The following is a 12,500-nucleotide window of genomic DNA, read 5'->3' on the forward strand; positions in this document are numbered from 1 at the left end:
ATCTTTAGTTCTCCAAATTCTGTTCAAACATGTGAATGCAGCCTGTGCCTTTCCTATTCTTGCTTTCACCTCTGCTTCCGTGCCTCCATCCTTGTCAATTATACTTCCAAGATAGCAGAAAGTGTCTATATCTTCGAGTTCCTGATCTTTTACTTTGATCTGCTCCCTTTGACGCGTACCTATCCTCAAGACCTTTGACTTTGCAGAGTGAATTCTTAGACCAATTGATTCCGAGAGGCTGTTTATAATTGTGGTCTTTGCTTGCAGCTGGTCCTGGGTGTGGGACAAAAGAGCCAGATCATCTGCAAAATCCAGATCATCCAACTGTGTCCAGGGGGTCCACTGTATCCCATTTCTTCGCCCTTTGGAGGTTTCCTTGATTAGCCAATCAATGTCAAGGGTGAGAGCAAGCATCCCTGCTTGACACCAGTCTTAATTTCAAAGCTGTCAGTAAGCTGATCTTCATGTATAACCCTGTAACTTGATCCTTCATACATTTTCTTAATGATGGTTACTATCTTTTCAGGGAGTCCATAATGTGCCAGGATTTTCCACAATGTTGCTCTGTCAATACTGTCGAAAGCCTTCTCGTAATCCAGAATGTTGACAATAAGAGGAGAGTTCCATTCTATAGACTGTTCCACGATGACTAACAGAGAGGCATTCTGGTCGGTGGTTGAACGTTTTTTCCGAAAACCTGCCTGTTCGTCCCGCAGCTTAGCATTCTTAATTCTCTCTAAAATAATACGGTTGAAAACCTTTCCTGGGATAGAAAGACTAGTGATTCCTCGATAATTATTACAATTACTGAGGTCCCCTTTCTTTGCAAGCTTGATAAGATGTCATTCTTCCCAATCCTTTTGGAATATCCCGTCATTCCAGATTCTCTCAAATAGTGGGTGCAGGGCCTCAGCATTTCTTTCAGCACCAACTTTTAGAGCCTCCGTTGGAATCTAGTCTGGTCCAGCAGCTTTCCCCCTCATCTTGTTAATGGCACCCACAATCTCTGCTATCGATGGTGGATCACAGCTAATTGGTAGCTCATTCCAGGTAAAATCTCTGGCTGGTTGTCTGGTGGTGGTCTCTTCAGAAGGCAGTTGAAATGTTCCCTCCATCGTTCAGATTGAGCCTCTTTTCCAAAATAGTTTTCCCATCTTTGTCTTTGACTGGTACCTCTGGTTTCCCATATTTTCCAGCAAGTGTCTTGGTAGTTTGATAAAGGATCCTCATGTGTCCTCCTGTCGCTGCTGCTTCTGCTTTCTCTGCATGTCTGTTCATGAATGCTTCCTTGTCTTTCTTCACAGATCTTTTGACTTCCTTAGCTATGGCTCGATACTGCTCTTGTGCATCCAGTCTTGAAGCCCTTGTTCGTCTTGCATTTACTTGTTCCTTCCTTGTTCTCCTCTTTTCAATAAGGTCCAAGGTGCTTGGACTTATCCATTTTTTATGTTTCGATTTCTTTACACCCAATACCTCGTGGCAAGTTGTTATGTAGACTTCCTTGATCTTTACCCAATGTGACTCTACATCGATGTCCTCCTCGAGCTCAGTAAGAGGTTGGAATCTATTACTCAATTGTAGTTTGAATTCCTCATTCTTTTCCCAATCAAGTGCATTCACCTCGAATTTTCTTCTTGTATGTGATCTGGTCCCATGTTTTCTGAATCGGAGCTTATGCTTTGCCAATAGCAGGGGGTGGTCTGATCCAACATCTGCCCCTCTCCGTACTGTCACATCTTCCAATGAACGTCTGAATCTTCGAGAGATACAAAATGATCAATCTGATTCTCTGTCACACTATCTGGTGAGACCCAAGTTGCTTTGTGGATCCTCTTATGGGGGAACACTGATCCTCCAATCACCAAACTGTTGAATACACAGAAATTTGCAAATCTCTCACCATTATCGTTCATTTCTCCCATGCCATGACGTCCCATGATACCTTCATAACCTACGTTATCCTGTCCCACTTTAGCATTAGCATCTCCCATCAATATGTTTATGTCTTTCCTTGGCAACTTGTCAATGACTTGTTGTAGCAGACTATAAAATGTATCTTTGTCCTCATCTGTTGCATCATTTGTTGGGGCATAGATCTGTACAATGTTCATGCTGATCTTCTTATACCGTGTTGTAAAGGACGCTATGATGATCTTTTCTCCGTGTTTTTCCCATCCTCTCAATGACTTCTGGGCAAACATACTTAGAATTATTCCTACTCCCTGTGTATGAATCCCGTCCCCTTTCCCTGAATATAAAATCTTCTCCCCAGACTTGAGGTGTTTCTGTCTAGATTGTATCCAGTGGGTTTCGCTTACTCCAAGTATATGCAGCCTGTATCTTCTCATCTCAGTCACAACTTGAGAGCTTTCTCCTGCTTCATGCATAGTGCGAACGTTCCACGACGCAATTCGAAGCTGCTTGTTTGGCGAAGACGTCATCGGGTCAGCAGAGTCCTTTCGGCTTTGTCTGTTGTCCTTCATAAATTCTGTCATTCCAGAAACTCTTCGGTCGCCCAAGCTGAAAAAAAGGATTTGGTTTGTCCGTCTGCATTTCTGTAACGTTTTGAGTTTAACGGAAAGGGGTGTTAACCCTTTGCCAACCCCCAACCTGGAGGACCAGGTGACTCAAAGATTGGGGAATCAAACACCATTAGTCGCCTTTTACGACACGCTGGCTTGGCGTTGGGCTATTCTTGACCCTCTCAGTTGAGGGACCCCGGACACCACATGGGATATGAATAGCTTACAAGGCCTTTTAATTCGGGACTACGGATTTAATCTCTATAGTTACAGTCCAGCTCCTTTGAATAAAACCCCTGAAGATTAAATCATAGATAGGAGTAAATGATTGTGTTAGGCGAGGGTGCCTAAGACTGTTTATGATGGAAACCTCAGAAATTCAATATCATTATTATTATGGTGATTGATCCCAAGAATTCGTCAGTAACAACAATATAAATAGAAAGCGTGAGAATTTTGGGAACAATGATTAAACAAATACCTAGCCTTATAACAAAACTGCTATTTGATAGTCAAATTTACATTGTTGTTTCGAGGAAATATTGGTAGTGACATGTTATCGATTTTAGATCAATGTTTTATCTCTGTAAATAACATACAATTATAGATGTCATGACGGAAAGTAGTTTTTCCTTTTAGTTATAATTTTAACATGTACGACTTCTAAGTCTAATAATTGGTCACTCAGATTTTTTTTTATCTGTGGGTCATTTCTTCGAATCCCGCTGTGGTAAGGGTGAAGTTGAGTCCTTGGTAACAGCTCTTTATTCACATTTACTCATCATATCGGGGAGTAATTCATACATACATATATACATGTTAATGTTGCTGTTCGCTTGTGGCCCCTTGTAAAGAGCTTTGAACGTGTTTAGTGAATATTGCGTTTCAAATAGCCGATTATATTTATATATTTCAATTTTGTTACAAATAAGAACGGAATTTTATATTAAATCATTAATTTTCGAGTTTGGAATACGGTGATAAACTTTTTTTTTTCAAAACAAGATCAAGAGATCAAATTATCGTTTCATGATAGATTTGATCTGTTTTTCCTGTGTATTCCCTTTTATATATTCATATAATGGTATTATAAATAGGATTATTGTGATCAAATGGCCTTTGAAATATAAAAGAAAAATATTCTCATTTGTGAATAGACATTGACTAGAGTTTTACAATGAAGAAGTAGCAAAAAATGTGTTATCCTCTCTGGCTGTTCCAATTATATCATAGTACTTAAACTGCTACAGTTATATCATAGCACTGAAATAAGACTGCAGTAAGTCAATTGGTCCGTGAAAAAGATAAAATATTATGTAATATCGGTGAGCAGTGATAGATTACAGCAGTGGACGAGCTGTCGAACTCTAACCTTGAAAGTACCGGGTTCGATTCCCACTGTAGACATTTTTTTAATTGACTTTATTTTTGTTTGCGTTTTTTTTCTGTCTTTCTTTATTTTTTCAACAACTTTTTATCATGTTTTTAAAAAACTTCGATTATAATTTTCTAAAATTATATATTTATTTGAGATCAGTATTTGTGTGCCATGTTTCTTTTTACTTTTGATTTTTTAAATTATTGTTATTATTCTTTAATTTATTGTCATTGTATAAACGTACATCGGAAATCACCAAGCAGCGTGCAAAACTACAATCTAAAACTATTTAAATCTCATGGACGTTTGCAGCAAAAACATTTTCATTAATTTACCATCACCGCCAACGGGGGGGGGGGGGGGGGCATAAACACGGTGCGTTTTTGTACACCTCCAACGGAGGTGCATAAAAGCGCCACCAAAACACAAGGGGAATAGGCCAAGTAATTTAAACTCATTGTCCTAAAGGTTTCCATTAAGTGCATTTAGAAAAACTCCCAATTGATTCAAAGTTCATGTTTTAAATTATATTTACTTACAAAAATGACATATTAAAGTTTTGGTGGACATTTGCCGGGCATCTTGCATCAAATTTAAGATATTGTAAGGAAGTTTGTACGTAATATGAATATCTATCCATTTACTTACTTTGGTTACACGACCCTTGGCTTGTGGTCTGTGGGTATCAGATAATATAATAGTAAATATTTGTACCATTCCAGATGATGATACTATAAATAGATTAATATATATATAAATAGCTATAAGTAGCTTCGATATGAGTAAAGAACCTTTTCCAATGACTTAACTTTGCGTTCCCCACAAATTGTTGGCATATGGCGAATGAGCGGAAATGGAAATGGACGTCTCACGCATCTCTCCTTACAATCGAATCTAATAACGGGATAGAAAACATCAACTCTTTCATCACATCATGTTTAAAGTTTTTAAATCAATTTGGCAAAACGTCTTTTTCTTCATTACTCACAGTAGCCGAATTGTACGGTTTACTGCTTTGAATCGAGGTTAAGCCTCTTAAGACGATTATCTAGACGGAAACAAAAGGCATGGAGCAGAGCGAGAAAGTCCAACAGTAAGAAAGACTGGTACAATTATGCCCGACTGAAAAAAGAAACACAAAAAGAGAGTAGAAAGGCCTATCATAATCATGTTAAGGAACTTGTTAGTGAAGACTCAAACAAAAAGCTCTGGAAATTTATAAAAAGTAGGAGGTGCGATTCGGTTGGTATAGCGCCCCTTGAGCATGATCGTGTATTATACTCTGATGCAAAGGAAAAAGCAGACATACTTAATAACCAATTCTGCTCTGTTTTTGCTTTAAAAGCTCATACCAAAATTACCACTCAACAACTACAAGGCGAAGAAAACGATTCCAACACTATGGCCGAAATCAATGTGACAGTAGAGGGCGTTTCCAAACTCCTCGCCACTCTAGATCCAAAGAAAGCATGTGGCCCAGACAAAATACCATCCCGTCTCTTAAAGATATTGAGTAACGAATTTGCACCTGCCCTCACACATTTGTTCAAACTCTCTCTTGAAACGGGAGACATACCAATTGTTTGGAAGCACGCTCTTGTCCAACCCATCTACAAGAAAGGTGATAGAAGCAGGGCTCAAAACTACCGTCCAATTTCATTAACCTGCATTTGCTGCAAACTGTTGGAGCATATAGTGAGATCCTCAATAACTGAATATCTCGAAACTAACAGTATTTTTTGTGATGAACAGCACGCATTTAGGAAGCACCACTCATGTCAAACTCAACTTCTATCATTAACACATGATCTGTCAGCTGCTATTGATAAAGGTGGTCAAATTGATCTAGTACTACTGGACTTTGCCAAGGCCTTCGACAAGGTCCCTCACCATCGGTTAATCCAGAAATTGTATGACGTTGGTATCAGGAACAAAACCTTACAATGGATTGCAACTTTTCTGGACAATCGCACCCAACAAGTTCTTGTCGACGGCGAGACTTCCACTATCGGGATGGTGACATCGGGCGTACCTCAGGGCTCAGTCCTTGGGCCCGTCCTATTTTTAGTGTACATAAACAATCTTCCACGAGTTATAAGGTCAAAAGTGCGCCTCTTTGCTGACGACACAGTATTATATAATCAGATAAAAACAACAGACGACTGCAAAACACTAAATGACGATCTAGCTAAATTACAAGAATGGGAAACAATAAATCAAATGGAATTTAACGTATCAAAGTGCAATGTTCTAACCACCACAAATAAGAAAGCACCTATAACATTTGAATACCAACTTCATGGTCAAAACCTGGAACATGTAAAGACAGCAAAATACCATGGCATTGAGTTTGCTAAAAACCTCAAATGGAATGACCACATATGTCACCTGGCTTCAAAGGCAAATCAAACAAGCGCTTACATCACCCGCAATTTAAAAAGATGCCCAATCACAACTCAAACCCTTGCTTTTAAAACTATTGTTAGACCAATTTTGGAGTATGGCAGCTCAATTTAGGACCCATATACAAAGAAAAACATCGACACCTTAGAAAACATCCAAAGAAAAACAACAAGACGCATCACAAACATATTCGATCCTTTCTCAAGTGCGTCTGAAATATCACAACGGATTGGCCTTGAACCTCTGGAAAAGAGAAGAAAGATAGATAAACTTAAATTGTTCCACAAGATCTACTACAAAAATTCGTGCCTTAAACTTCCAAACGACATCAAAGATATCGGCACAAGAAATACGAGGGGACACACAGCAAGAGTAACCATCCCAACATCAAAAACAGACGCCCACATGTATTCGTTTTTCCCTTCCACTGCCCGACTATGGAATAGCCTCCCAGCTGAAGTGGCTGAAAACGGTTGCCAACATGCCTTCACGCGATTGCTGGAGTTCACAACGTGACTTTTTAATCTATGTGGTTTTAGTATTATGTGCAGAGTTTTAGCAAGTTTAAAATGTAAAACACTACAAACTGTGGAGTAATCCTCGACAATATTGGAGGTTTCCACAAGACGAAGAAGAAGAAGAAGAAGCCGTCTTGAGCGTGATCAGTGACTAAATGGGAGACGATGACTTCAAAATTACCGCCTTGGCTCTGTGTTCAATTTAGCAACCTTCATTTTTGTTTATGACACTCAATAGTCTAATCGTGCGACGCCCCCCTTTGAAATGAAGTCAAGCCATCTTGAGTGTGATAAGTGACTAAATGGGAAACAATGACGCAAAATTAAGGCCTTCGCTATTTGTTCTTGTTTAGGTCTCTTTCACTCACTATTTTCTCAATTCGGCTGTTATTGAGTACACGGCTATATACAAGGTGCAATGGCTGTTGACCGGGTGGGAAGAGAAGAGGGCCTAGGCAGCCTAGAATTTGGTGACATATTCATTAATCCTTCCGGATGGCTGGACACATTGTCTTATCGTTGTCCTGGGCGAGACATCTGACAACTCTCCAATTAGGATACTGCTACTGGTATCGACTGCTGATCGTGGCGACTAGTACAAGTTGGATTAAAAACTAGGAGATTCCCTGTAAAGATGATTTTAAATGCACTACATAAGGACAGAAAAGAGTGATTGAAAATACAAGCAATGATATACTTAATTGCGAAAGATGATTACGCGGACTATTCAGCGTAGGGGATATGAGTCAGTCGGTTATGTTAAAAACGAACATTGTATGCTTTCATGAGTTTTTCCATAATAGTCGAAGAGAGCACTAATTACTCACAAAATATTATTTGGTATTGATATCCAAGGAAATCACTCATTGATCGGGTAACAAAAGTGTATCTTTTTTTTTTTTTTTTTTTTTTTTTTTTTTTTTTTTGGGGGGGGGGGGGGTGTCGTTTGTCGTCTGTTAATCAATTTAGCTTGAGCCAAACATTTCATACGGTGCGTCATTTCTGAGTTTTCTGCGTTTTTATTTTTAAAATTATAATGTATTAAAGTCAAAACATGATCAGATGTATAATGTTTTTCTCCTCTGGATACACTTTTATGCTCGTCGGAGAAGTATTTTATAAGGGCGAAACAACCGAGCAATACATGACTTGCTTTGCTGTCAAGCCACAAATGATAACTGTTCCATCTCTGACATTCAAACCAATTGTAAATCACTTATTCTGACTTAACTTTGGACAAAACAAAAAAGGGTCGAATTTATACGCACACGTTCCACTCATGGCGGCCATGTTGTTTGACCCCGTTAAAACTGAAGTAGATTTTTACGGTCAAAGGTGTAATGTTTTTAAAACAATTGTACAGGAATACCCACTACTTGTTGTTTATAGATCGACAAAATACACACAATCATTAGTCCCGAAACAACCGAGCAATACATGACTTGCTTTGCTGTCAAGCCACAAATGATAACTGTTCCATCTCTGACATTCAAACCAATTGTAAATCACTTATTCTGACTTAACTTTGGACAAAACAATGTCAAATTTTGGATAGTAGAAGCTATGCTTTGAATATTTTGTAAAATTTTGATTGAACAACATGTGGCTTTGCTGCTGAACGATGTTAAGTTTGGTCAGAATATAATTATTTACTTGTTTTTGCAAAGATGAGATTCATTCTAATCATTCGATATTTCATGGACGAGTTTTTCAGCCAAAAATGAGAACGTTGAGATGGTCACTTGGCTATTCAAGAATCTACTTGTTTTTTCCATAGTACAGCAGTCCCAGTATTCATATCCCTTACCTTTGTGTGTATTCCTCAGTGCCTTCCAAGATCATAGAAAGCTTGTCCACTCGTAATGTCACTACCAAGGAAGGGGAGGAAGTAACATTGGTCTGTAACGCAACTGGGTTCCCACAACCTACTGTCACGTGGTTTAAGTTGGTCAAGACGGAGAAAGGGGATGACAAACAGAGTGAGTTGTGTCCAGGCTCAAGGCGTAAATTTTTTTTACAACACTTTTCAATCACCTACATTCAGCGTTGCCAGTGTTTACCTTTAATGATATGAACAACACAACAGTTTTAAATAAATGATCAAATATGTAATTATTCTAATTTGAAGAGTAAAAGACACACCCAGCTAGTTAAGTCACCATTCCCCCTGGTGTTAAACAGCTTTGTTCTAATATAAAATGTTCTAGCACCATTAAGGGTGCATGTAATGAATTAGCATACAGGCAAAGAATGGAGAACTGCTGAAGGAAGTTGACAACTTCAAGTACCTAGGAGGTTGGACCCAATGCAGTTCCTCTGATATCTCTGTCAGGAAAGCATTGGCTTGGAGTGCCTGTCACAAACTCATAAAAATTTGGAGTTCAAACCTACAGAGGGAAATAAAGAAGAGACTGCTCCTGGCAACGGTAGAGTCAGTGCTTCTATATGGACCAGCGACATGGTCTCTAACAAAAGCCCTTGAGAAGCAACTGGACGGCTGCTACACCTGTGTGCTGCGGATGACCTTCAATGTAAGCTGGAAAAAGCACATATCAAATGAAGAGCTCTACAGTGACCTCCCCCCAGTAACCTCGAAGGTACAAAAGAGAAGACTGAGACTTGCGGGTCACTGGTGGAGACACAAGGAGGAGATTGCAAGCAGTCTTGTGCTATGGGAACCACCTGAGAGAACCAGAAGCAGAGGCAAGCAGAATAAAACTTACATTGACTGTCTGCTAGATGACACAGTAATGGACAACACCCTTATGGAGGACAGGACAGAATGGTGAAGACGTGGCTCATGTTGGGCGCCCAAAGGGGCGGCCTAAGTAAGTAAGTAATGAATTATGTCTTAATGTACGTAGGTCCATTACCAGCGGCTGAATTAATTGTAAATCGTTTAGAACATATTAAATTTGGATTTATCTATGTGAATGGAATATGAAAGCTATGAAAATAAACAGAATAATTACATAAATGATACAAAAGCCGAGGAGGAAAACGAACTGGAGGGTTGGAGACGGGTGTTGGATAGGAGGGGATTAAGGGTAAGCATATCGAAGACAGAGTATTTGTGCATCGGACAACAGAGAGCAGAACCACCAATAAAGATAGAAAAAGAGGATGTCCCAGAAACAAACCAATTCAAATACTTAGGAACAACTGTTCAAGAAGATGGGAGCAATGAGATGGAGGTTAAGAAGAGAACACAGGCAGGCTGGAATAATTGGAGGAAGGTAACTGGAGTTATGTGTGACAAACGAATTTCCACAAATCTGAAGGATAAAATGTGTACAACAGCTGTAAGACCATCAATGTTATATGGACTAGAGACAGCAGCTACAACAAAGAAACAAGATAAAGAAGTTGAGGTGGCAGAAATGAGGACGTTGAGATGGTTACTTGGCTATACAAGAAAAGATAAAGTGAGAAATTAACGAATACGAAGGTTAACTGAAGTGAAGAATGTATCATTGAAAATGAGAGATGATAGATTGAAATGGTTCGGACATGTAAAGAGACGAGAGAGGGAGTACGTGGAAGGAAAGTATTACTTACAAATAGCGGGAAAGAGGAAAAAGGGACGCCCAAAGACTAGATGGTGGGATAAGGTAAAGGATGATATGAAAGAACTGGGCCTGGAGGAAGATGATGCACTGAACCGAGATGCATGGAGATGTGGCATTAATTATGGCAACCCTGCAAACTGCGGGTTAAGCTAAAAGAAGAAGAATTAAAATATTGCTTTTGTACTCCAAAGTACTATCAACATTGTTTTGGCATTATTTCCAAAGTCTTCCTAAGTCGAACTTGCCATTGGCATCAATTGATCTCTTTTTCAATGAAACTTTTTGAATTCTAAATAAATACCTTCCTATGGACTTTGTCAATAAATAAACAAGAGCTATTGACCTTTACGAGCTTGAGATCAAGATTGGATTTAAAGTTAGATTAATAGAAGTTGAGGTAGAGATTCAGTTTTAATCAAGAGCCAAGGTCGCAACAATGGAGGGCTCCATTCCTAGAGTGAAACCTCTGTGTCGCTTTGTGTGGCCTTATAATATGTCATTCGGCTTCTGACATGTAGGTCCTTTATTTGAATACCAACACTGATGACACATGTTGAATCCAAAGAAAAGGCTCAATACTCACATTCTCTCACTGTCCTCATCTGTAAATGGAGTTCTTGTATGTTAACAGCATTGTCTCTGTTGAATGTAAAAACATTGGGCCATGTCTCGTCTTGCATGTTAATTGTTCCTGTTGGCTCGGGACTACTAGTAAAGCGCTTTACACACATTTAGTGAATATTGATCTATAGATAAGGTCATTTTTTAAAAATCAATTCAATTTCCTCCTCATAACTACTCATTTTATAAACTGATTGTTTCTCTTTCATTATTGAAGATAAATCTAAATTTTAGAATGAGCAAAATATCATACAAAAATGGTGCTTATCAATATAAATAGAAGGATACAAGAATTTAAATCGTTCGCCCTGTCATTACCATACATCAATTTGACTGGAATTAATACATAATACTCGCATGTGAGATAGAAAATGCATTGAAAAATATGAAAGATGGCAAGGCTGAGGGTGAAGATGGCATTGTAACAGAAATGCTAAAAATTTTGAAAGAATTCTCAATTGTGAAACTAACAGATCTCTTTAATAGTATTTACAATACAGGCTATATTCCAGACGAACTTGCCAAATCGGTTTACATCACCCTACCGAAAAAACCAAAGGCGACAACTTGCAGTGATTTCGGCACAATAAGTCTGATGCCCCATGTAACTAAATTATTATTGAAGATCATCCTAGAAAGAATCAGGGCTGCCATCGATAATGAAGTTGGCGATGTACAGTTTGGCTTTAGAAAAAATAATGGGACAAGAGAAGCAATTTTCTGTTTAAATAATATCACACAAAAATACCTTGATCATCAAAAAGAAATCTATGCATGCTTTATCGATTACGCAAAAGCATTTGATAGGGTACAGCATGGAGAATTAATGACATGTCTGGAAAAGGCAGGCATTGATGGCAAAAATATACGGCTAATAACCAATCTATATTGGCATCAAAAAGCAGCCATCAGGATTCAGGGCGATCTGTCACCTTTCACGCCAATTAAAAGAGGAGTTCGGCAAGGATGTATCCTCTCTCCATATCTATTTAACCTGTACACAGAGTTTATCTTCCGTAAAACCGAGCACATTCCAGGTATTGTTATTGGAGGTAGGAGGATAAATAATCTGAGATATGCAGATGATACAGTATTGTTGGCATCGAACGAGACAAATCTACAGATCCTTGCAAATCAAGTAAACCTGAACAGTACAGCAAAGGGTCTAGAGATGAATGTTCAAAAGACGAAGGTAATGATCATGTCAAAGAAGCCTGAAAAAAGTGCAAAAGTCCAAATTAATAATCAAAACATCGAACAACTAGATTCTTTTAAATATCTTGGACAGACAATGACCAACAACGGAAAGAATGAGCTGGAAGTGAAAAACAGGATTGCTATAGCTAAGTCGAGGTTCAGTCAACTGAATAACATTTTAACTTCGCAACAAACGCAGATGACAACGAGAATAAGAATACTCAAATGTTATGTCCACTCAACACTTCTCTACGGCTCAGAAACATGGACCTTGAACAAACAAATAGAGAAA

General features: G+C 38.7%; 1 protein-coding gene across 3 annotated transcripts in view; it reads left to right on the top strand.

Moving 5' to 3' along the window:
- LOC144964168 (immunoglobulin superfamily member 10-like) overlaps window positions 1-12,500 on the top strand; it is a 176,103-nt gene that overhangs the window by 124,788 nt on the left and 38,815 nt on the right. For all 3 annotated transcript variants that reach the window (XM_078898123.1, XM_078898124.1, XM_078898125.1), the window contains one exon: window positions 8,648-8,800. In XM_078898123.1, coding sequence (XP_078754249.1) covers window positions 8,648-8,800 — 153 coding nt within the window. The remainder of the gene's footprint in view (window positions 1-8,647; window positions 8,801-12,500) is intronic.

Source organism: Berghia stephanieae, chromosome 2 (assembly GCF_034508935.2).
Source record: "Berghia stephanieae isolate SIO BIC M18660-M18661 chromosome 2, UCSD_Bste_1.3, whole genome shotgun sequence".
Taxonomy (NCBI): domain Eukaryota; kingdom Metazoa; phylum Mollusca; class Gastropoda; order Nudibranchia; family Aeolidiidae; genus Berghia; species Berghia stephanieae.